Here is a 26,226-nt window from a genome sequence, read left to right on the forward strand (position 1 = left end):
AGGCTGGCCAAGCGGTGGCAGCCTGCCAGAGGTTTCCATGTCTACCAAGAATGTTTTGCAGTGCACCTTGGGAGAGGAACATTACTTCCTTGATTCTTCTTTTTTTCCCTTCCCTCCCCTTAAAGTGAGTAAATAAAGAAGCTGAAAAGTTAGAGCAGGGAGTTTTCATCACCAGCTCCCCTTTCCATTCACATGGCTGCATATCCTGGCTGACAGCTCAACCCATGGTAAGATGGACTTTTTGCTCAGGCGGGGCTCAGCTGCTGGGAAATGCTGCTAAACTGCTGTTGAAGCGGTCTTGTGACAGACTGTGGTCCTATGGCAAAAGATTGTGTTCTGTGCCTAATGAAGATCAGGCAGTTATGGCTTTGGAAACAGAGTCATATTCAGTGTGTGACAGTGTCTCTCACCAAAGTTTATTGCTTGATTATTTTGTAGGGTTAGAGAAGGATGCATCTATGTTTAAGATGCAGGACAGTTCGGGGAGGCTGTGAGTTCAGCATAATACTACCATCTGTGCCTCTGTAAAACAGGAATGTTGCTCATTTCCTTGCATCGAGGCAAATATTCACAAATCTTTACTGGTGCTGATACTGCATATGCTGCGGGAGTGGGGTGTAATGGTGAGATTCACCATAATGCTGTGGGACAAGGTGTTTTTGTTTCTCCAGCACCATGTCTCCAGGCGCCTGGGCTCTTCATGTAGCCAACGTGCCTTGAGGTTGCAGGTGGCTTCGAGCCCAGTGGTACAGGGTTTTGCTATCCCCATTTAGCTGCTGAAGGGAGAGATTGGACACATCCAGTGTGATGCTGTGGGAAGGTGGCTCAAAGGCAAGGAGAGGGCCACCAATCTCATGTGGCTGCAAAAAGAAGGTATTCTTCTCCTGATGTGCTCTGTCTCCAAGAACACTGCTGTATCCACTCATTGCTGCTTTTACAGCACAGTTCTATGCCGCTATCCCAGCTGGGGATTTGGGAACTGGGAGGGTCAGGAATAGGGGGAAGACTGGGCCAAAACTTGCTCTGCTCTTCAGAGTTGCTCATGTGCTGGTTGGCCCTTGTCATTTTCTCCCAGTTTGAGGAGAACACTGCCTGTGTTTGAGGAGAACCTTTCCCAGCCCTCTCAAATCAAATGGTGTCTTTCTCAGGAAGTATCCATAAAACTTATCTGGCTGATGGGGGGAAACTGGTCTTGGCCACAAGAAATGTCTCATGCACTAAGAAAGGAAATGTAGTTGATTCCTGCTCTCTGCCCTCCTTAAGTGAGTCTCTGGCCTTCCTGTAGCTTCCCTTTCTTCTCTTTCATACCTCCACATGCCAGATGCCTCTGGCTATCAGATTGCTGTTATCCCCTGCCAGGATGCTTCTGGCACAGCTTCCTAAGGAATGAGAAGAAGGCCCCAGCACTGAAGCTGGGGTTGTGCCACCCTGCTTGAGCATTTGAAAGAGCCCTGGTAAAAGTCACTGTCCTCCTGCTTGAGTCAACCATGGCAGACCTTTGGGTCATTCTCCAGCTGGGCTGCTTTGCAGCCCAAAAGACTCAGGCAATTAAGTACCTGTTTATCTCACAGGTAACACTTCTCTGCTCCAACTCAGACAAATTTTCATGTTGTTTTCAGAGCCAGAAGAGTTGCAATCTTTCTGCTACAATGAAAGAACACCTTTCAATTATTATTATGCAGTTTTCTGGAGCTTATCCATCCAGCTAACCACCAAAAGGCTCAAGGTTTCAGGTAACTTTGCATAGAGCAAAGTTCTGAGCTAAAAGATGACAGCTTGGTACTAACATAGCAAAGTAAATTCCTTTTTGTCTGGATTTCTGACCCTCTGCATGTTATAGCATTTCCTATGGAATCAGGACAGACTGCCAGAGGCATTTTCCTCTTATCAAGTCTTCAGAGTAAGAATTAGAATTGCTTTACTGAGCAGTAAGAGTATTAGTCGTGTAACACCATGTGTTATGGTGTTCCAGATGAGCTTCTCTTTGATGTGGGACTTGATGTGATTGCAGTGGTGTTGGCATCTTCCCCAAGTGTTTGTAAACCACCTGTACTTTCCAAAGTTCAGAGAGCAATGCAGCACCCTGACTGCTGGATGGCAGCTATGGCCAGATGGGTGGGCATCCTGACTTGTTTCTCTGCCCTCAGAGCAGAAGCAAGTACCACAGGTCATATGGAGGGGGACATACCTTGAAATGGTGACAGTCCCCACCATGACCATCTAACTCTCCTGTCTTGGCATCCTAATCTTCTGTGCCGTGTAGGACAGGGGGAGGATGGGACCAGTTGGTGCAGCTCATGATGCAGTTTCAGCACCACCTTGTTGCTGCTGGTGTTTGTCCAACAGGCTAAGAAACTGGTACAGCTTGACTAACAGGCAGAAGGAGACATGTTACTTTTGAGTACTTTTTGGTCCTTGGATCAGGACCAATGTTTGGTTCCTTATGCTGATGGCCAGTGTATTCCTGTTTGGTTTTGTCCCTTTCCAGCCATTCCTTACTCTAAAGAGGACCAGGTGCTACCTGGTGAAGGCCGTCAGCCAACAGCTACTGTCTGTCCAAGGTCTTGTCAATGCCTTAGATGTCCTTGCACTTCTGTAACTTCAAAGCCATACCAAATCCCTGCTGATGATGGATGTTTGGCAGCACTGGTGCTAAGAACTGGGTCTACCATCGACCAGGTACTGCATGGACATGTCATTGTAGACACACCAGCATCAACTCTTGTCTAACAGAGGAGAGTGTGAGTGGAGTGGACTTGCCAAAGGTCATGTGAGCAGCTGGGGAAATGGTATCTAGATCATCTGGCTGCTCAGCTAAGGCTGAAATGTCTAGACTGTGCACACTTCATAGAATCATAAATTGTTTGGATTGAAAAGAGACCTTTACGATCATTGAGTCCAAGCATTAACCCAGCACTGCCAAGTCCACCACTAAACCATGTCACTAAATGCCACACCTACACATCTTTTAAATCCCTTCAGGGATCCAGGGATGATGATACCCCCTTCCCTGGACAGCCTGTTCCACTGCTTGGCAACCCTTTGGGGGAATAATTTATTTTTCCTGATACCCAATCTAACCTTCCCCTGGTGAAACTTGAGGCCATTTCCTCTTGTCCTATTGCTTGTTACCTGGGAGAAGAGACTGGCTCCCACTTCACTACAACCTTGTTTCAGGTAGTTATAGAGAGTGATAAAGTCTCCCCTGAACCTTCTTTTCTCCAGGCTCTACTCCTCCAGTTCCCTTAACCATTCCCTGTCAGACTTGTGCTCAGACCCTTCACCAGCTTTGTTGCTCTTTTCTAGACATGATCCAGCAACTCAATGTGTTTCTTGTAGTAAGGAGCCTAAAACTGAACACAGGATTCAAGGTGTGGCCTCATCAGTGCTAAGCACAGGGGACAATCACTTTCCTCATCCTGCTGGCCAAACTTTTTCTGATACAAGACCAGATTCTATTGTCCTTTTTGTCAGTGCTGTGACATTTAGTTTGCATCTGAGCTCTCTGATACTGAAACTGGAGATTGTAGGAAGTGTCAGTCTCTTAGCTTTCTATGGGGCTTTCCTTCACAAGGGATACCATGTGGTAAGGAAAGATGTTAAGCACATATTATTATCTGTTTCTATGCCTTTTCTCCTGTGCTTGCCCTGTGTCTGCCCTGCTTGTGGCCATTCTTATGCTTCAATCTGTCCCTGGTCTTGTCTGACTGTCATCTCTATCTGTCATGGACAGAAATACAGACACATGACTGTTTGCAAAGCCTGTTAACTAATTCTTCTGTGCATCCTAACATGAGTGTGGAGAAGTTCTAGAATTGTTTTATTTCTGTACTGGTTTACTACTGAATGGTAGCTCAGATGAAGAAAACATGCCTGTACCCATTGTTGATCTCAGTTTCTCATTCCTTGTTTTCTAATCACTCCTGCCTTGCATGCCTCTCTTACCCTTTAGGGTAAAAGCTTGTGTTGCCTCAGTGAAAAGAATCAGGACAAATTTGATTATCAAGAAGATTGTGAAACTTCTTTTGCATGAGATATGAATAATTGCACACTTAGCCCCTGTTTCCATGCATAGTTTCCCAATGGCACGCACAAACACCATGCTTCTGGGCTTGCAGGGCACTCGAGTTAAAGTACTTGTCTGGATCAACCATCCACCTCTATGTTAAGAGTCTCCTGCATAAGTGAATCTGAGTACTTGTTGCTCCTGTCTGGGGTGGGTGATGTGTCAGATCTTTAGCTGGCAAAAACATAACAGATTCAGTGAGGTTCCAGCTGCTATGACTGCCCTATCCCTTTCCAAAGCCTTATTTTTTTGAGGAAAAAAAATATATTTTTCTCACATCTTCGAACAGCCTCTCCCTGTGGGTAAGCAGGAGTCAAGGTTTCTCTGGGCAAGGTTTTAGGAATGAGAATCTGTTGACTGTTTGCTGCTGCTCTTGGGCATGCTTCAGTAACACTGTATAGGAGCTGGCATAGTCATGGTTATTCTTATAACTGAGTCATAAAGCAGTTATTTCCAGAATGGTTGGTTCTTGTTACATGGGGTGGTGTTGCTCTGGTGATAGAAAGATGTGCTGGCCAAGAGAGGTGACTTGGCATTACTGGCCCCAGAACTCAAGATTTTGCCTGGGACCTAGTTTCAGTAAAGGAACATGGACTATAAAGAGGCTTTGGTTAGAAAAACCAAAACAAATACTCCTTGATGGAAAAGGCAACTTGATTTGGGGAAGCTGTATTTGAAAGAAATTATGAAGGCGGTGAAACACTCTGCAGTGAGGGTACTGAGGCACTGGAAGAGGTTACCCAGAGAAACTGGAGATGCCCCATCCCTGGCAGTGTTCAAGGGCAGGCTGGACAGGGCTTGGAGCACCCTGATCTAGTGGAAGGTGTCCCTGCCCATGGTAGAGGGAGTGGAGCTAGATGATCTTTTAAAGTCCCTTCCAACCCATAGAAACACAGAATGGTTTGAAAATGAACATTTTCTCATGAGGTACAAGTTAGGGTGAGATTTGGTGGAGGCTTCTCTTCTCAGGTCTAAAACCCCTAAGTGGGAGGAGCAAGGTGAGCTCCTTCTCTTGATGTTTTCTTGATTATACCTTCTTTGGATTTCTAGACGGGTAAATGCTTTTACAGATAGTAAGCAACAGTTTTGTTAATAATGAATTTCAGGTAATGAGAGACCTAGAGTGACAAGGAAGATTTCCAAAGGCTTCTGTAGAAAACCACTGTGTTTATTTAATAAAAACTGTTAGTAGAAGAAACTTAGTTCTGACAAAACTCCAGGCATGAACTCCTTAATTCAAAAAGAAAAGCTCCATCTATCAATGTGTCCTGATTTTTTTGTTGCTATTGTTGTTTATTTTTTTTACAACTGAAGGTCTCTCAAGTCTCACTTTCTTATTTTAATTCTAACTCTGAAACCAACAAAAGTTCCCAAGTTAAAAACAGGACTTTTTGTCTTCAGGACAGTCAGGACCAAAACTTAGTTATTTGCAAAACATGCCTTTGGGTATGTTCTCTCCCATCCCCAAATCAAAGCAGGGTAGGGAAACAACTACAATATTATGTTTACAAGATAAGAAGAGTGTCTCATACACAGCCTTGGATGCTCTTCAAACATGTGTCCTCACCACTGTCCTGTCTACTGCAGGATTTTTTTGGACAGCAGAGCACTATTGACACTTAAAAATTTTATCAGCCTTTATCTTAAGAAATACTGTCTGATACAATACAATACAATATGGGTGATGGATCTTGCTGTTTCTCACCCTTAATATCCAGCACAGACCTAATCTGGTCTTAAAGGCTGGATGTCAAGGGATGTCAAGTAGCAGCAAATCACTGTCATCTTTTTGCCCAGTATTTTAAGGTAAAGCAACAAAAATTCATGCTGTAACCTGTGGCAATCTGCTAGCTGTTGCACAATTGAGCTGCCCATGCAATGGAGACAGGTTAGAGGATGGTGGTAAATAGCATGGTCTGGAAGCCGGAGGTCCTATCTCTATCGAGGACAACATGCAGGGGACAGGAATGTGAAGCTGTTCAGAGGAAGATGAAGTGAATTCCTGTCTATCTGGTTTGCTGCTGTGGGGCATCCAAAGGAGCAAGGGTTATTAGAACTGGGGAGAAGCTGAGAAAAAGAAAACCAGCAAATGAACAGTTGCATACGTGAGAAATGGGTTGCATGGATCATGATTTGCCTTGTCCACATCCAGAAGGAATGTTTCTGATCTGAAATGCAGAGGTGCAAACATCATGACTTGGGGCTTCTTCTGCTGCTCATTTGGGTTAAAGCTGAGAAGCAGCCTGGAGGTCTTAGTCCAAACATGATACTTGTGCAAATTCTGAGTATTTCAGGAAAACTAGCTGAGTGACTGGAAACAGAATTCTGAAGAGGAAACACAAGCAAAAGATGTGTCCCCAAACAAACTGTGTGCCAGCACAGTTTTAACACAGCTTTACCACACTGGAGTTAAAAAGAATAGTGTGTGTGGGGGGAAACATGAATCTGAAACGTGCACAAAAAGCCACTTTACTAAAACTGCACAGAAATAAAGCACAAAGCTGAGATTGAGGCCCAGACCCAAATGCACTCTGTAGGTTGAACCGGAAGACATTAGATGTTCCAGTATTTAAAGGGTGGCTACAAAGAAAATGGAGACTCCCTTTTTACAAGGAATAATATGGAAAAGACAAAGGGTAATGGGCACAAGTTACTCCTGGGGGGATTCTGACTGGATACAAGAGCAAAATTTTTCACAATGAGGACAATCAGCCATTTGGAGTAATCTCCTCAAGGAAGTGGTGGACTCCACAGTGTTGGAACACTGAAGATTCATCTGGACCGCATACTGGGTCATCTAGTCTAGGTCATGCTTTACCTGGAAATATTGGACCAGACTATTTTTGAGGTCCCCTCCAACCCACGGTTCTATGATTCTATAAAATGTAGTGTTAATCAGCATGGAGCAGAGTTCATAGGCCATTCATGCAATGCCAAAGGGGAGCTGGTGATCCCCAAAACTTTGTGTGTAATAAGAAAATGCTCAGCAGTAGAATCTCTGAAACCTCCTCTTTCTGAACGGTAGGCACTCTCATAAGTTGTGCCAAGGAGCAATCACCATCAGAGTTTGGAGCCTGGAAAGTTCTGGGATCAAGCACCTATGCAAAGACTTTGAAAAGACTTGAGGCATGTGTCAACCATCTAGTCCCTTGTGAGGAGAGCGCTTTCTCAGAATGTGGAAAATCCAATTTTATTCTGAATGTTGGACTGAAAGAAAAAGGACTGTAATTGTGCCAACATCCTAATCACCATCTCTTTGACTTCACAGCTTGCAGAGCAGGTAGGAGGCCAGCAGTGAGCTCATTGCGTACTCACCCTTTCCCTTCCCTGGCTGCATCCTTTCCTGGTATTGTTCCCTGCTTTGTAAAGGGTTGCTGCTCTGCCTGCTTGTGTAGTATAAACCATTATGCTAAGGCAGAGAGTGAGCACATCCTTCTCTGAAAAGACCCCAGGAGTCCAGGAAAGCGGGAAGGAAGTCAACACAACAGAAGAACTCCAAACAAAAGGTGATTGAGGCATCTTGTCTCCTGTTACACCCTGAGCATCCTCACTATAAAATGGACTTATCTTGATCCCTCAGGCTGCAGTAAGTTCCAGTAGTTTGTGAAAGTTGATTAAATTGTACAGCTGGGGAGGAGGAAGGCTGCTGAGCTGTAACATGTCAGAGAGCCTGGAAAAGAATGGGGCTTTGTTAGTTCACTTCAGCATGCATTGAAGCAGAAGGGGAGGGCATGGAGCTTTTATTGGGCAGCATATCTACTTTTTCTGGTGTGGAGAGTGAGCACATGGTGATGGCTGCTGCTTTGACAGAATGTCTGTGTCAGTTTGCTGTAACTGACCATCAACTGGAAGAATGCTTCTGTGCTTTAGGAGGTGGGGTGGTGGGTGAGCTCCAGTAGATGGGTGAGGGAGGATGCCAGGCCCTCCTGATAAATGGACTTGGGGGTTTGGGGTTTGCTTTTAATCTTTTTTTAGAAGGAAAGGAAATGGTTACTGCTGGCTGAAGTGTAGAAGAGGACAGACTTTGCATGCATGACGTGCAGGCTGTCACACGCTTCCAGCAGCAGGCTCTGAATAGGAGGAAATGTCCCATTTCCCAGGGTTTTTGTATGTGAGCTATGGCAAGTGCAGAAGTCCCACAAGAGGAGAGACTGGCAGAACAAGGAGAAAAAGCACAGGACCTTCATTTGGCAAACTGCTATGGGCATGAACTGTAGGTGAAAAGGGATTAGAGCTGAGAAATGCCACTGCAGAAAGGCAAACACATCCTGCCCTTTTTCTTTTCAGTTTGCTGTATTTTAAGTTTTCCTGACACACAAGCTGCAAGAGCAAAGATCGCAGAATTTCTTATCCTTTTAGAAAAGGCAAATAACAAGCAAATGCTTTAGAAATCCTATTTGCATGGGTTTCGTAACTGTCTCTCCAGGCTCTGTGGGTGTCTCATCTAATGAACAGGCCCAGATCTGTGTTGCAGCAAACGAGGCGGCCAGACGTGGGAGGGAAAGGTGGGAGGGGAGACCGGTAGCTCCGGGAGCTCTGAGTATTTCAAGACTCAGAAGCTCAGAGGAGCTGCTGCATAGCATTTACTACTGGAGAATTCTAATTGGCTGCCTTATGCAAGGTACGTTGCTCTACACGATGGTTATTTTTTGGGTTTCATGACCAGTGTTTGCTGGTTGGTTGTTTTCCCATTGACCTGAGGCTTGTTTTTATGCTTAGCTGCGTACAAGAGGGTTGTAAGATCAGCTTTAGCAGGCTAAAGGGATTACTGAAGGTAATATGCTATCAGTAAACATCCTAAAGTTTCTGAGTGTTTTCTACCGGTAGAAATTCTACCTGTGCAAGTGAGCAAAGGTGTGGAGTGCATTTTCCTGGAGCGTAACATGCACTAGTATGCACTGCTGTATTTATCTACTTTATTGAGACAGCACACTGGCCTTGCATAAAAAGGTACCTTGACTTCAAGGTATTTAATTTACAGTAAGGTCTATACTTGAGGCATTAAATCCTTTGCTTACTTTCACCTTGGGTTTTTCAGAAAAAGGATGCTGGAGAAACATGTGCGTGCGTGGTCCCTCTCCTGCAGGCAGCTGCCTGATCCTGGGTGTGTTGAGGCTTGCTCCTGTGTCAAGGGAGGGATTTTCCACCCGTGCCAGGCAAGCAGGCAGCCTCACCTGGTAACACAAGCCTGATGAAGTAAGGCTGGAAACTGCATTTGTGCTGGGGCTGTACAGCTTGCCTGGTGGAGTAAAGAAACCAATACTAATTAGTCAGGGTGAGAGAAGCTGATAAGCTCATTAGGGTTTTTGTAAGGGAGGGAAGTGGTCAAACGCTTGCAGATGTCTTAGGTGTTGAGTGAAAAGTCTGGGTCAAAGGCCCAATTATAGGGGAACTGTAACATACTTAAGACTCTGAAAAAGTAACAAACAACTAGATGTTTTGAGCCAGAGGAGGAGGAGCTTCAGTTCAAAGGAGGGACTCTTAAACTTTAGCTTAGTTTAATTTGGGCCTGAACCAAAGCTGTGTCTCTTTGTGGAAATTTCCTATGTCCTGAAAGCTTCCTAGACCTTGCAGCAACACTCCGAACTTCATAGTTTCATTACTGCTACTGCAATGACTTCAATTCCCAATGAGATGAAAGGTATTTGAAGAGCTGCAAGGAAATGAGGCATAATTGTCCTTCAAGATCCTAGCTTCAATTTAGTAATGCTCTTTGGAGGCAAGCAATACAATCAAGTTCAAGAGGAACAAGATAAATTGAGAGACAACAGGTCCATACTAGGAATAGGGTTGTATCTTTTGAGATCCCTCAACAGTTGGTTGTTGAGTGAATACAAGAGGAACGAACCTCAAAAAGTGGCTAAGCTTATGTTTGTTCTCTAAATAACAGCTCTTATTCTTACTGCCAGACTATCTGGACCACTGGCCTGACTGGGCTGGGTATTGTTTACATTCCTCTTGAATTGGAAAGGGCTCATGCAAAGTACTTCAGGCTGAACAAACAGGAATTTTCTTGTGAAACATTTTTGTCATAGATTCCGGGCAGCTCTTCAGGTCATCAGAAGTCCTGAGTTTTAGCACTCAGCGCACCTCAGTGAACTGTGGTGACTTGGAATGATGATCAGAGGTTAGGAAGCACCAGCAACTCTTTGAAAGTCTGTCTTGTCTCCAGTGGCTTATAATTTGTCTTCCAAGAGCATCTAAAGGTTTTGATGTGATGCAAGAAGCTTCCTGCTATACTCAGTCTTTTGTAAAGTCCTTGGGGACTAGAAGAAAGAGGAGTTAAAATTTGGCAGTTCTTCATTTAGGGTGATTGTCGATGTCCTGGATGTGAGTTTAAGGGACCCAAATGGAAAGGAAAGGAAGGCTAGGTGCTGGGATTAAACTGATCCAAGCAACTCTGTCTTTTTTTTTCCTCCATTCCTGTTCCTTTGTACATTCTTCAGTCTAGCTTTATTTCTGGCAGGTATTGGGAATGCTGTGAAGTGCCTAGGATTAGCATGGGTCACTTGATAGGGCAGCTCTGGGAAGTTTTGTAGTAGTATGTTGTTAGCTTTAGGCCTTGCCTCTAGTATTAGTGAATATTTGTGAGATGAGAGGAAAGGTAAGTAGTGGTGTTGAAGGCAGCTGGAGAATGGATCCAGAACTTCATTTCTGAATATGTGGTGGAGCCAGCCATCTCAAAAGTGGCTGTTGTCACCGTTCTGTGGTGATTTTCTGTCTTTTAGAACTTGACCCCATCTGTAAAGCAGTTCTTCTACCACCACTCCTGTTGTCCCAAGGGACACTCCTCTGATAGTGTTTGTGCATCTGGGTTTGTTTCTAGACTGTAATTTAGACTCTGATACTGAGGGTCTGGCTGAAATCTGCTTTGTTGTAGATGGTGACACATTTTCTAAATGCCGAATTTGTAGCTCTCTGTCTCTTTTCTTGTTTGGGTTTGGGTTTTTTTTTGAGGCTATGCTGAAATCCCATTTGCTTTAGAAAAGCAGAGTAAGCATATTGAGAGTATGAGGTCAAGGGAGAGGAGCTTCTGCTCTCAAAACTGGTACCAGAACTGGGACACAAAAATTGTCCCTAGCTGTTATCTTTTTTCCATATTTCTACTCCAATGGAAAATAAATAATGAGTTCTCTCTTCTCATGATATCCTTTCCTTTGCTGCCTCAATACAACCTGTGGTTGTTTCATTTTTGGCTTGGAGTTTCACCTAGTAACCCCAAGTTATTCTGTGTTGTTATCAAAATTACTGGGTCAGAATAGTTATGCTTCTGCATGCATAAGCTGCTTGTAAGTGATAACACTAATGGGAGCTACAAGGACATGGGGGATTAAACAGCTAAGTAAACATCGTCTCATCTGTGGGCCTTATCACACTTGTCTTGCGATTTGTAAAGACTGAATAATATCCTTAATCGTGGTGAGAGTGATTTTTCATTAGCCTTAGTTGTCAACAAGTAAAGGATCTTATTTGAGCTATTTAATTCTGTATCTCCTGAGAGAGACCAGGTATTCCCAAAGGTCTGCTCATCTCATTAAGGCTGGCTTAAATTGGTTACAAAGGGTGTCTGGGGTAAGTAGTTGTCCTGATTTCAGTTTGGATAAAGTAATATATTATTATATCAGCCTTCAGACACCCAGAAAAGGCAGATAGATTTTGTCCTTTTGAAATCAGCTAGAGGCTTATGTTTGTTTTTATTGTGCTCAGAGGTGAACTTCTTAAAGAAGGGGCATGTGCTTCCCGTTTGAGTTTGGGGAAGAAAGAGAAAAGCTGGGTCAAATAAGGTTTGTGTAAAGCCTCTGCATTCCCAGTTTCTGCAAAATAAAGGAGGAAAACACACTCCCCTCCCCCCATATAGCTTCCTGTTTGTCTGTGTTGAAGGTGGACAAAAAGACTGGGAGAAAAAAAGTTCTTTTGAGCTGAAAAACCAATGACTGCAACTTCAGTGCTTTCTGAGCAGAGCACTGAATGCTTGTTTGACCCTTTGTAAGCTCCCGGCCACATACTACTATCCTAAATTTGTTGAGATTTTAATGTGGTTGGCATTTTGACAGCCTTGCATTGTCTCTTCTTTCAGTGTTTGGGGTCCTGCCATGCAAGTGACCAACAATTTTGAATGGTGCCTAAAGTCAGCAATAAAAGCCAGGATATCCTACCTCTTATAATACAGAACATGCCTGGAGAAGACCACCACAAAAAGTGGAAAATGTTGTAGTAATACTTTGTCCATATTTGCTTTTTGCCTCCTCAGGGACTTCCTGAGGTGGAGCTGATGTTTGTTTGGGTTTTTTTTTTTTTGCCTATTTTCATTGTTGTCCAAGTAAAGAAAATATTGAGCCATACCCTGCCTACTTCATGTGGCTGGCATTGGCACACTCTCTGTATCCCATACTAAAGCTTAATCCAAGTAACTGCTACCTCTGTTCTTCTCTTCCACCTTTTTATGCTGCTAAAGGCTGTTTTGGGATTTGCAGTTTTATTGTCTTCCTGCTCTCTTTATTCCAAATTACCTCTTAACTCACACATTGTGTGTCTAGCTGCTTATGAGGTTGTTCCAGTAAGTTGAACTCTAATTCATCCCGAGTCGTGACCAACTGAGGCTTGATAAGAGCAGAGTCTGAATGAGTGAATTTGCTCCAGCGTGTTGGTGTTGGTTAAACAAAGTCTGGAATTGTTTTTCCACATGACAGAATGGTCTTTGTACCAGCCTGAATGCAGACTCAGCTGGAGCATGACATGTGAGGGAAGGGATATCGGCTGGGAATACAGTTACAATGCATGAGGATACTTGGCCCTAAGAGAAAAACAACAAAGGTTGGGACAGAAAGAGGAGCAATGCCTTGCCATTGGCCACCAGTTTGCCCCTGTGGCCTAAATTGCTCCTGAGTGTAGGGACTCTGAGCTGGTACTAACTGAATGAGGAGATCCCACCCTGCTCCTGGGCATGTTTAAGTAATGGTACCTTAAACTATGCTGGGGAAGGATTCAGGATAAAAAGTAATCTGGCAAAGAAAGCTAGGGTCCTTGGTCCATGCTCAGATAATCTTTCCCTTTATACCTCTTAAGACCAACTCTTAATGCAAATCAATCTCCCCCTCAGTCTAACAATGAATTTTTAACAAGTTCACCTTCTAATTTCCATGGGAGAAACTCCCTACTGGCAGATTTTGCTCAGAGTTGTGTGTTTTTCTGCCTGGTACCATGCATCCATTACAGCTACACACCTGCTTGGGGAAAGACATAATGCTCATTCAGAGGGTGAGTGAGTGATTAAGAGCAAGGGAGGAATTTGGGGCATCTAGAAGATTTCAAATGTTTTAGGCTGCTGCAAAATGTAGGGGCTTTTCCCAGTCCAAATCTAAGTGCCCAAGCTGTATATTGCATTCTTAGACAGCTTTAGATGGTTTAGTTAGAAGCAACACCATCACTGGCATGAGAGAAAGTGAAACACAATATATGAGGAGGAGTTTCAAATTTCTCCTGACAAAGATATATCTGTAATACCTCTTGGCTTCCATTTGGAATGCTTTTATTTACTTCTGAACCAGAGCTTGAAATAAAGCAGTTTTATCCTTGCTGCTGCAAAGATGATGTACTTACTTGATATGGGCTATCTATAGTAGGAAGGTACCTCTTCAGCTGCATGGCAGCAATAAATTGACAGCCTTTCAAAAGGCAGGGAAGGGAAAACTTGGCCTGTTTGAAGACTGTGTGTAATAGAGTGATGGACTGGTCCTATTTCTGAAGCAGTTAGTAGTATATAGAATATTAACTGCAAATATGGAGGAGACTGGAAGGGCTGCAAAAGCACAATGCCTTTTAGGGTGAATGATGCAGAGAAAGGGAAAAGTTTAAGGAGGGGAGGGGCTACAGCAAATGTGGTTGCAGCACATAACATAGAATCATAGAATCATAGAATAGTCAGGGTTGGAAAGGACCTTAAGATCATCTAGTTCCAACCCCCTGATTGAGTTAAAATGCCCTAAACACTTCCTAGATTAGGCATAGTTTGTGACAGTTTTCTTCCCTCTGATAAGTGTTTTTGTTGGCTGGTAATCTTAACTTTAGCACAGAGGGGGATTCACAAGAGGAAGATGGAGAATGAATAGTCATTCTATGGATTCCAGTTTGTTCCTTAATATACAGGAGCTGATAAGATTGTTTGACTAGACGTGTTTCCATGAGAAACCTTGTGTCACATCCAAAATATATGGGGCTTTCCAGATATTTTCCTGGTGGAACATCTGCCTCAGAGCTCCAGACTCCAAAGCAGAAAGGGGTTCTATACAAAGGTGACACTGAGCCTCAGCATTCCACCAGAATGTCTCTTTGCTTGGTTTCCTATCTGTTCCAAATACCCTTCTAACAGTTTTCTGAAACTGGGTATAACAACCCGATATGATTCCTTGCAACATGTATTTTCTTGCTGAAATGTTCATTTAGCAGCTGAGAACCTTTTGAGGATGAATGTACCTCTCGATGACCCAGGCTCCTCACATCCGTTGGATACTGAGCAACCACTTCAGCTGGTGTTAGCTGCTGCATCACCATTTTACCATTTTTGCTTCCCTCATTGCCATGCTGGCAGAAAGGCCAAGAATGTGATAAGCCACAGAGATCTGGTGACTCCTACGGAAGTTGTTTCTCAAGGTCTTTTTCCTGTTTTACATAAATACCATTTATGTGTGTTAGAGGTCCCTTCTGTAATTAAGGACCTGTGCTGTATGGCTTTCTTGTACCTTCATTTAAGGAGTATAAACAGATGTGTCTGATACTTTGGAAAATGTTTTGCTAAGGAGATCTCATTTTTCATGGCACCCTGAAGCAGGCTGGTGGTGGCTGTTTTGGTTTGCCAGTGGAAGCCTCTTGGGGCATCTTCAAGGCTGTAGACTTTCAGATTATGCACATAAGCCAGGTGCTGTCATGCAGTGTGCAGCTAGCAGACCCTTCATTGGAGGTGCACCTCCTTCAGTTCTGGCCATCAGGTGTGCACCATCCTCAAAGGTCTTTACTCTCTAGCGACAGAGCCGTGCATGAAGAGCAAAATAAAACCTTGTGAATAGGCTTCAGAGTGGCTGTGCTCAAGCTTGCCCTGCTCTGCATGGGGCAAATACAGAATTGCAAAACCCTTGGGTCACATGAGTGCTGTGTTCAAGCTAAGGGAAGCCAGCACATAACAGCCCCAGGTTGCTGTTCAGTGTTCCCATCACTCAGCAGCACTGCAGTTTGCATTCAGTTTTTCACACATGTGAATGTACAGCATGACCTCCACATGCCCTTGCACGTTCCCAATTGTTTCCTTTGCCCTCTGTGGCTGACCCAGTGTTGGGTTTGTTCTCTAGTTGATGAACTCTAATTTTTTTTCTCCTGACTGGGCTAGAATATAAATGTGCAAATACTGTTCTTGCAGAATTGATGGGGAAATGCTGGAAATGCTATCTGAAAGTTGTGTTTTCCTTATTGGGTGATGTGAATGTGGCAACTTACGTCTTTTTGTGGTACTGGAAGGGCTGTTTTGAAAGCTGACTGGTGCTTCTCATCCATTCAGTAACTGACCCCTAACTGTTGTGTTCAGGCTGGAAGTAGCCTAAAGATTTTCACAGAAAGGGAGAGAGCATGGTAGCTAAAAAGAAAAAAAAACAACACCAAACCTGAGTTAAATTTGTATCAGGTTATATTGGAAAAGAGTATCCAAATGCTTCTGGTTTTTGCTGAGTTGGCTTAGGTGTCTGTTCAGTATTGCTGCTGCAGTGGTTCCTCAGCCCATGTCCTGCAATCAAAGAGTCCTTTGTGGTTGTCCTGTAAGGTTTGAGCTGAAGTCTTCGTGGGTAATAGACCCTCAATGAATGAGGATTGTAGATAGGCAGGAAGCAGAGCATGGGGCTAGCTGACCAGTTGGGACCAGTTGGAAGGGGCGGTCCACATCAGTAGGTCCATTTTGGACATACATAGTTCTTCTTCCAGGTGGCCATTACAGAAGTAGCCAAATAGTACTTAGCTGGGGCAGTGATACTTCTACGGTGTTTGGCATGTGTTCTTCAGCCCTGAAGAGGCTACTGAGCCTTCTGTCTCTGCCCATGGACTTTTGTGGTCCTGTGGAGCAAAGCTGTGGGTACTTATGCCCTTGGTTTGAGTCATTCAGTTTACATTAATCTGCATGTAATGATTGTTGGGCTTCTCTGGTTGTGTTGATAAGAGTTTGGGAGCCTGGCATCTAGTACCCATTCTTTTTGTTTACCATAGGATAAAACATTTTTTTGCAGAATTAAATAAGGACCAGGTGGAGACACCCTCTTGTATTGGAGCCATCTGAAATAATGGTATCATCTTCCCTGTTTCCCTAAAACCAGACAAACCAGCCAGCCTCAAAAGATATAAACAAATCCACCGGACTGTTACTCAGTGAGCCTAATACGACCACAATGACTACCTGAGGGTCTGCTGAGCCAATTGAAAATTAAATGCTGCCACACATCCAGCCCAATTTTACTCACTGATTGAGCAAGCTACTTACGCTGAAAAATTTCTAAGAAGCTTGAATGCTCTCTAGGATCTCTGAGGAATAACTTTATCTTTGTGTCTAAAAGACAGCAGAGTAAGTGGTGGCAAAAAAACACAAACCCCTTTTAGATCTGTCCTGTCCTCTTGATACTTGGGTGAGAGATGCCTGGCTGCTGTTTGTTTTGCTGTTCCCCTGGCCCTGTTGCCTTCACTAGGAGCAGCCAGGAGGAGTTTGGATTCCAGCTTTTTGACCTGTTCGCATGCCTACAACTTTCCTCTGGGGCATATTGCGGTGTTCCTGCAAAAAGTAACCTTATGGTCATGCAGACCTTGATGTATGAAAATTTGCAAACTGATGAGATTATGGATTTTTTTTTTTAATGCTTCCTATTTTTCAGACAAGTGAAATATAAGATGCAGTGGTTACTAAGGAGAAAACATTGTCATTCATCTGCAGTCAGTTTTGTCTGGTTCTGAACAACCACTTAAAACCACACCAGCTGTTAAACTGCAAAGTGTTCCTTGCTCTAAGACATAGTTTCAGCCCAAACTCCAGGATGACCTGGAGAGGAAATCCCTAAGCAGAATTTGGTGGCTTTAGGGAGGTCAATCTCTTATTTAGCAAGGAATCCACCCACATGTGAAGCTTAAAAATGAGACGTTCCCACCCAACTTAGTCACCCCACCCAGGTGACCTTTTGATAGTTCATACTAAGATGCTTGAGGTATTTCTTCCCGTAAAGTACAAAGTACAAAGGCTTCTACGTCTAACTTCCCAAAATCTCAACTTAAGGAGAATGAATCTCACCTATTGTTTGTAGCAGTTGGGGTAGAGGTTCAAGATGTCTTAGAGTATACCACAACTAGATAGCTTCAGTTCAGCTCTTCCTGAAAACAATCTAAAGACTATAGTTACATCTTCATTAGTAAATAAATGCAGTCTATCCCATAGCTAAGTAGTCATTGCATAAGCTATACATAGCAAACTTCTCCTTACCTCCCAAACCAGCACGACTACGTGTAAGCTACCTGTTTCAAATGGTCCCTGGAAATTCTGGGAGAGGCACAGTTGGCACACAGCAAAACTGTGGCAAACTCTCTGCCGCTAATTTAGTAATGTAAATCTTTGTGTCATATCCTTGTTTGCTTACTATTGTGAATGTAGCCTTAAAGTGTGCACTACAAACAGGGTAAAGAGAGGATAAATGTGGACAAACCATACTCAGTCACTTAAGTTTTCTGGTTTGCTTCACAAAGTTAAAAGAATCTGAGTTTTGTATGCTTATCACCATTAGTAATGGTTATAATTCAGAATCAGAATAAACTGATTCTGCCCATTGTATCTCCACCACTTGGTCTTTTTCCAGAGCAGTGCTTTATAATGCGTTTTTAGCTGGCTGTGTTAATTTCCTCTGATAAATCTCTTTTAGGAGGCAGGGCTGCGAAGGAGGAAGCTACTGGAGTTTGCTCACTTGGGTTTGCTGGCTTTGTTGTTAAATGCTGCCAACTTCCACTTTAGGCTAGCTTTCCTTGTTGACGCAACACTTGTGACATATAACCAGCAGTGCAGTGTCTTGGAAAGAAGTAACACCAGACCCCTGTTCCTCTGGCAGATTGGATGTGTGGGCATGGCTGGCACAGCTCTACAGCTCCGTACTATAGCTTGTAGTGCCAAAAAATGTGGACAGAGGCACTGGAGAATAAAACTGGTGAGAGATATGGGAAGAGATGCTCTGCTTCATCCTTTGCTGACTTGTACTTCAGGGATTATTGTCTTTTTTCTGGGAGAAGGCATCTGGCACTGAGCAGCATTAACACATATAAGAAATGTAGGGCCTTTTCCAGTCATGTGGAAGAGATGATATGGACCACCTGAGAAGATCTTCAGTTTGGGGCATCAGGAAAATGGGCTGTTGCCTCTGTTGTCTTCCATGACACTGGCTTGTGTTGAGCTGTTTGATATCTGTATCCTCTTTCAACATTTTCAAATGCTTTGGTGACAGCAATTACACCTGTCTGTGCTGTCAAGAGCAGGAAAGGCTGGTTGTTTGCAATGAGCACTGAAGCCTTGTTAAATGGATTCTCCTGCTAGGGAGTTTATGTGTATTTTCTGTGTTGTGTCCAGGACATGTGCACAGCTGAAGCAACTGCATCTCTGCTCCAAGTGGAAGAAACCTTCTCAGCATGCCTGGCACGGATAGATGCTCTCATCCTCAAGCCTCTACTCCAGGCAGGTAGGTCAGAGAAGACTACTTTTTTGTCTATAGTCCTAGCCTTGAGTCATTGGCACAGCTATGAAGGGATTTGTAATTAAAACTCAGTGGCTGAGGACTTGCTAGAGGCTGTTTTACTAGAGTGAGTGGTATGTAAAGATATTTAATTTAAGATGATGAGCTCTTAAGGACAGCTATGGCCTTTCATTTAAGCTTAGGACCATGGCTCCTGTTTATTTAGAGGTTGATCCAGATTCTAACCAGTATCAACCTGCTGTTAGGCTTGTTTCCAGCATGGTACGCAAAAATCCAAACTGCATCTCACATATGCCACCCCTCATCCATGCCTATTCTGCTTCCCTGCTCTTGGTCCATGGTCATGCCTGTCTTTGAAGGTAAAACTTGTGGGTGCAGTTTCTGAGCTGGCAGTAAATCAGAGCAGCTCTACTGAAATAACAAACTCATATAAATATTCACAAGCCTGTCTGGCCAAAAGTGGTGTGACTGGATTAGGCCCATAGCGTGATTCCCTCTTATGTCACTGCCTTTTTGGTGTAAGCCTCCAAGGGGATTCGGAACAGTCCTTCAGGCCAGGGGCAGAAAATTTTCTGCTGGCACTCATATCTGAGCCTCTTGGGCTGCCCAGACCACGTGCCCCACAAGAATGTGGAGGACAAAGCCTTAGCATGTGTAGCCTATGCAATTACTCATAGGGACACAACCCTAAATAATCTTCATCTCCTTCCTCCCTGTCATTATTTTCCTACAAGAATGTATGTCCTTTACACTGAAAAATTGAAATGAATATTAGATGTAGGCAATGTTTTCCACATGATTTCTTGGAGTCAGGGGTTTCTGAGAGCCTTTTTCTTCCATCTTTTCATCAAAGAGCCTACTGATCAGAAGGGAAAGGAGAACTTAAAGCTCTTCCTGCTCCTCAATGACCAATTTCAAGCTCTCTGGAACCTCACAGAAGAAAACTACCGGATTCTGAAACAGAAATGTAGCACCTCTGAGTCATTCTGCATCCAGGACATTTACACTGTCTGGAAAGGAGACCTGTTTCTAAACCTCTACATCCAGTAAGTACAGAAGCATTTTCAGTAGCTGAAGGGACCAAATTATCAAATTTATCAACTTGTAGGTTGGTGCAATTAATTTGTACATTTAATTTATTCAGTCTTGTCCACTAGTGTTCAGTCATTAGGTCAGTGAAGTGGTTACATTCACTGCTCATGACAAGTGCTGTGCAGACAGCATAGTAAGTAGCCCTTTTTGTAGCTGTGAGAATGCTTGAAACCAGGGCAATGCTTGTAAGAGAATATTTTCTTACAAGTATAGGGTTTTTTAATGCATCTTAAAAGTGGAGAGAGGATAGGGGATAGAATTTGGCACAGTTCCTATTTTGTGTTTGTGCCACAGTTTTACGCTTTTGGGAAGGAAATTATGTGTATGAGCAAGTGATGGATGTAGTGTGGTGAGAAAAACATACTGCCCCATTGCTTTTTCTATAATTAACTACATCTGCTTCCCATCTGTCTGTAATGCAAAATAAAATGTTTACCAAAAGCACTGCAGTGTATATAACCTGTGTTGATGTCCTAGAGAGAGCTATCATTTGTGGACATCTGAGATGACATAAAAATCAGACAGTATTCAGTCCTTCATTCATCATGTTGATCATAAATGTGGCCAAGCCAACAGATGGGCTTGTACTGTCTGTGCAGTTTGGCACCCACACAGGGGAGATGGGCATACTGACTTCTGGGTGTTGTTCGTCTAGTATTGGTTTTAATGGTTTTATGCATGTGGAGGGAGGAGGAAGGATGGACTGCTTTATATTTTATTTTTACTTCGCATCATTTAAAAAAAGTGGTGTACAACAAGTTTTGCCTTTGTGTGAATGGGGTTTGGAGCAGTGTGTGTTGCTCATTTGGGAACTGACAGTGAATTAAAACAGATTTGCTTTAGGCATGTGAAAGATGAAAACTTGTGCTGAGCTTTCAGATGATATAAAGGAAAGTTTATCTTAAGATCTAATTTCCCCTCACTTCAAAATTAAAACCTGTTTTTGTTGTGTGTCATGCAAAGAAAAAGCTGGTTCCTACCCACCTCTGCTGACTCACTCTGTGAAATACTGATCCTAACAATGTCTCCTACTTCTTGGAGTAATATAGAACAAAGCAGAGGTGATGCTTATGGGCCTGAAAATCAGCAACAAATGCATGTCCCTGAAAAATGTAAATAGTGATAATTAGTCTGGACATTTTCGTAACTTACCTGGAAACAATACTGGGAGAAAGTGTATTTGCTGACAAAATGTGGCTAGATCTCCCCCTAGTGTGAGATGACATACATTGATGTGGGACACCTTGACTTTGCTATTAGTAATACAGGCCTGCTGCTTTTACTTCAGCCAGTGGAAATTCATACATCTGATGCTGATCTTAAGCTCAGCCTCTGTAGGTTAGCTTTCCAGGACAGTTGTGTAAGCTTACTTCTGCTTCTGCTAAATTCCAGGATGATTTAAACTTCCTGTATTGCAAAAATCAGCCAGGCAGTTACAGCAAGGAGCTGGTAAAGGAGACAAAAGGGGACTCAGCCAAAGTGAAAAGTACAGTAGCTATGTCTCTCTCTACCTTCCTTGGAAAGGTGGACCTGACATGATGTTTTCAAATTAGCTTCTTCCATTTATCATTTAAACCTTTTAGCTAATGTGCACCTCTAACTCAACTCATGTTTCTGTGTGTTTGTTTTTTTTTTCTTGCCAACAGATATTTTGTCACTTTCGCAAACTACGTTGTAGTCCATGGCTTTGAACATGCCACAAAGAGCAAAAGGTCAGTGGGATGGAAAATGCTTGTTGAAGGGGCTGATAGGAATACAATGATATTGTAAGGTTAAGACAATTGTAAGGTTAAACCAGAGCAAGCAGCACCTTGCACAGCACCTCGCAGTGATCTCTCTTCATGGTTCAGTGCCTCTGTTCTGAACTGGCCTTACTGGTTACTTCTGCCATCTTCTGAGACCATGGCAGTAGCTGTCTGAAGGCTTCCTGTATGTATCTGTCCCCATCTCTTTCTAACCATGCCCAACTCCTTTTGTAGGTGAGGAAACCTGTAAATGTGGAATTTGGAGGATTCAGATAAGGGGTGGGACCTGAGAAAGGGTGATATGGGAATCTGGAAGATTTCCACTGCTTGTCCCAGATGTTGTCAGATTCTCATGAAAATAGCAAATGAAAATATGAATGCTAGATGTGGGCAGATTCACAGCTGCTTTATCTATGTCACCCTTTCGGTGTGCAAACTATTGTGAAAGTCATGGTATATTCTGTATACCTGCAAGGGTGGTTCCTATTTGCAGAGACAGCTGGGCCAGAGGCAGGATGGATGGTGCTCAGTTGCCTCATTTCAGTGTGTTTGGTGTACAGATATATTTGCACTATGTTACCTCCTTCTCTCTCAGACCTTTCTATACCCTCTCTGGGGGTGAGGTGGCATATAAAGTTAGGGAGGTAGAGGAGTGGGAATTCACAGAAAAAATATTCAATGAACCTTTGTCTTAATTCACTATCTTGCAGTGAAGCCTGGAAGCATCATAAGACAGTGCTGAAACAATTCCTCACAGACTTCACCTCCGAGACCTCCATGTCACTGGCCTTATACACTGTTCTTCATAAACCTATCCGAGATCATATAATGCAATATATACTGCTCCTTACCAAGCTGAATGAGGTTCTCAAAGAGGTAGGAAGCTTCTACATGATGTTACTTGACTGGGTAATGCTAACACTTATGCTCGTGGGGCTCGGTGGGGCTTGCTGGTGGTGTCAGTGTAGGCTAGAAGGAAACTTATTTCCAGTGGACATCCGCAGTGGTAGTAACCAGGACCGGTAGAGTGCAGCCCACCTGAAGGTCTTAAAGCAATGTAGAGTGGCTGCTCCAGCATAGTACAAGCTACTCATCATATAAAGAAGCTGCAGAGGGTCAAGTAACTGGACTAAGGTTGCAGACTTCTGCTGGTCGCAAAGATAATGGTAGGTTTGGGAGGCTTTCCTAGGCTAGGTTTGGGAGAGGGTTGGACAAAAAATTCTCATTAGCCCCTTGGATTCAGAGCTGTTGAAATTGTTCTGCATCCATAGCCCAGAAAGTAATGTCCTGCACAGCTGTGCCTGAAGCATTGTTCAAGCCCTGCCTTCCTTTATCAGGGCTCTGAAAAGGACGTGGTTACCAGTGCCATCAAGGAATACATGAAGCTTGAGTCTTTCGTCAGCCAAGTCCTGGATGAAGCTTGTTTTACTAAGTCCTTATGGAAATCCTTGGGCTACAAATTCACAGTGAGTTGTGGATGTAGAAAGTGGCTTGATGGGGAGCATATTTAGACGTCCTACACTTCTACTTACCCATGGAGAAAATTTAATATGGATCAAGAATTTGAGGCTTGGTTTGAAGCCAACAGAGCAGGGCAGTGTGGAAGCCTTGGAGAAACCTTATGGTCACTGAGTGCTCTAGATGTTGAGTGCTGTGTCTAGTTATGTTGTTACAGTCAGCTTGTACCACCAATCAGATGACTTCTGCAGAAGCTGTTGGCTTGATTTGTCCTTTCCCAAATCCTGATGTTTCCTGATGCTTTTGGTCCTTCATCTTGACCTCTGCGGTTCTCTCTGCAGGACATGCTCTGTGTACCTGAAAGGAGGCTGCTGGAAGATAGCAAAAATCTTCCCATCTCTGCCAGCACAAATCGATCAGACCGCATCTTGCTCTTTGATGATGTCCTTGTGCTGATTCAGGCAAGTCTGCAGTCTTTCAAAGGGATTGGAAGGGCAGTGCAGATAAATGACACTAAAATTCATGTTTCTTTGATGCTGAAAATGAAACATAGCTTGGCTGTTGGCAAAACCTTGTCTCAGATCCATGCACATGTGGTTTGCACTGAAGAATAAAAGAAAGCATAATGAAGAAGGACTAGGGGAATGTCCACATTATTTTTTTTCCCTGGTAAATGTATGCTATCCAGCCCCCACAGGCACTTTTCTAGTAACCCAAGCCCATGCCTGCCTGCGAATCAGTCGATTTCTGTTCTTGTTTATGCAAAGGGGGGCTGATGATCAAATATATATATTGTAAGCACTCTTGCATGGGAATAAACATGACCTTTCATTGTTGACTCTTCTAGTGGCACATGAGCAGAAGTTGCAGGTGTTCTTGGGGCTAGTTCAGGGATTTGGGGCCTGGGTGTGAGGCAGACAGGGAGTGTCTACAGTCATGGATAGCTAGATGAATAACATGTGCTCAAAGCTGTTCTGCAGCATGTTAAGTAAGTTCAGCTTGGCTTGCTCTGATTGATAGCACCCATAATCTAGCAGGGCTTTTTTTATGTGCACCTCTCTCTGCCTGCTCTTTAGTCATGTGCCAGCGCCTTGGGCATCCAAACATGACTGTCTTGTGAACTGATACATCTTATGGGCTTCTCCAAACACGAGCCTTTGTGATAACGCTGGGCAGTCCTACTCAGCTTGCAGGGCCTAGGCCTGAGGAAATAGGGTGGTGATTATCTCATCCAACTTTACATTGTGTAGCACAGTCACGATCTGTGAGCAAGTGCCCCCAGGCTCCCTTTATAGTCAGGGGAAAGAAACATGCACTGCCTGGGTGTGTTTTATCTGACCTATTTCAGATGCCCAAATTAGGATGAGTTGAATCATGTCCTCAACTCCGTTGACTAGGAAGAGAGCACAGGACAACTAGCTCAAACAGATACTGACATTGTAGACATCTCTGTTCAGTCAATGGTTGTAAATCACTATGTCCTGTCTGCTGCTATGAGTGTTATTGAGGCTTGGGGAGATATAACTGGGATGGGATTAAACTGGTTAGCTTGGGCTGATAGCAGGGGTCTGATGATAAGGGTTCTGGTGCTGGGAATCTGAACCTTCTCTCTTTGCTGTTCCCCCAAATCTGCTACACACGTCAGTGATTAACTGTGGTGAATTCCATAGTGCTAGTCCTAGAATCATAGAATCTTAGAATGACTTGGGTTGAAAGGGACCTTAAAGATCATTCAGTTGCACGTCCTGCTGCCACAGGCAGGGACATCTTCCACCAGACCAGGTTGCTCAAATCCCCATCCCAACCTGCCCTTGAACCCTGCCAGAGATGGGGCAGCCACAGCTTCTCTGGGCACCCTCACAGGGAAGAACTTCTTCCTCTGATCTCATCTAAATCTCCCTTCTGTCATTTGAAAGCCATTCCCCTTTGTCTTATCATGGCATGCACTTGTTGAAAGTTCCTCTCCAGATTTCTTGTGGGCCCCCTTTAGGTACTGGAAGGCTGCTAGAAAGTCTAGTACCTAACCCTGGCCAAGTACATCATTACAGACAGCAAATCTGTAGTGTGGGCATGGGAACTTTACACAGAGAAGAGAGATGTAATATTAAATGCAGCCTTTAAGCAGCATTTCAATCATTTTAGTTTCTTCTTTTTGATGTACTATTGATCAAAATAGTGACTTCTTAAATGTACTTATGGGCCATTGTTGGCTGTGCCATCTGGAGTCCAAATCCTAGATAGATCATAAGCAAAACTGGGGCATGCTGGGTGCCAGTGGTGGTTTGGAGGTGTTGACATGTGATAGGGAAGATACTCCTGTAGTGCTATCTTCGAAGGTCTGCTACTGTTAGTTGTAGCCATGGCGTTATGGAACACCACTTACAAATGTTAAACTAAGAACTTTCGTCCTTCTCTTAACTTTCTTCAGCCTCTAATGTCTGTCGTTGTAGTGTGGGATAGATGTGGACACCAAAAGAGGGAATTTACAGTTCTGATAGTCTTGCTCTGCTGCTCAATGGGGCAAAGTGTGATGTTTACATCAATAACGGGAACATCTTCTGACTTCTGTTCCAGGGAAACAGCTTTCAGAGTTTTGATCTGAAGCTTGTGTGGGTAGATGAAAACTGCAGGAATAAATCAGCTCCAGGACTGTAAGTGAAATTTTCCACTTGGAGATTTGAAAAAAAAAAAAAAAGTGTTCAACTTGATTGTGAAACAAAGAAAATTATTCAAAACTTTGTCTCATCTCTTTTCTACCTAACAGGATTGGTTCTGGGCTATGGGCAATTGCAGCACCTCTTAGATGGGATCACAGCAGCTTGGAATTGGGTTGCTTACCTTTGCTGCCATATAGAAATCAGTAATAAAATTGTTTTGTCTCCAGACTTAGAGAACAAAGATGAGTTAACTAGATGAGTCAACTTCTTGAGAAGGAAAAACCCCCTGCAAAAGAGCTACTAGTTCCTAAAGAGGAATGGGAAGAGCAGGAACTGCTGTTTAACTGAGGATTTTGTGGTCTGTAATGTCTTTTTCTTCACAGGTATGGACTCCGCATTGTAACCCCAGAAGAAACATTCTTTCTCTCTGCTAAGGACCCACAGATGAAGGTTAGCAG

The 26,226-nt window shown here is 43.5% G+C and overlaps 1 protein-coding gene across 4 annotated transcripts in view; it reads left to right on the top strand.

Annotated features, from left to right (window-relative positions):
- Positions 1–207: 207 nt before the first annotated feature.
- Positions 208–26,226, top strand: part of ALS2CL (ALS2 C-terminal like) — a 46,821-nt gene continuing 20,802 nt past the window's right edge. For 2 of the 4 annotated variants that reach the window (XM_031044567.2, XM_031044568.2), the window contains exons 1-9: positions 210–227; positions 18,693–18,801; positions 19,670–19,862; positions 21,555–21,620; positions 22,364–22,529; positions 22,991–23,119; positions 23,453–23,572; positions 25,686–25,762; positions 26,152–26,218. In XM_031044567.2, the coding sequence (XP_030900427.2) occupies positions 225–227; positions 18,693–18,801; positions 19,670–19,862; positions 21,555–21,620; positions 22,364–22,529; positions 22,991–23,119; positions 23,453–23,572; positions 25,686–25,762; positions 26,152–26,218 (930 nt within the window). In that variant the 5' untranslated portion in view covers positions 210–224. Of the gene's footprint in view, positions 228–8,578; positions 8,688–18,692; positions 18,802–19,669; positions 19,863–21,554; positions 21,621–22,363; positions 22,530–22,990; positions 23,120–23,452; positions 23,573–25,685; positions 25,763–26,151; positions 26,219–26,226 lie in introns of those variants that run through there. The other 2 variants (XM_031044570.2, XM_031044569.2) reach the window with 2 other exon arrangements.

The sequence above is a fragment of the Melopsittacus undulatus genome, chromosome 1, assembly GCF_012275295.1.
Source record: "Melopsittacus undulatus isolate bMelUnd1 chromosome 1, bMelUnd1.mat.Z, whole genome shotgun sequence".
Taxonomy (NCBI): Eukaryota; Metazoa; Chordata; class Aves; order Psittaciformes; family Psittaculidae; genus Melopsittacus; species Melopsittacus undulatus.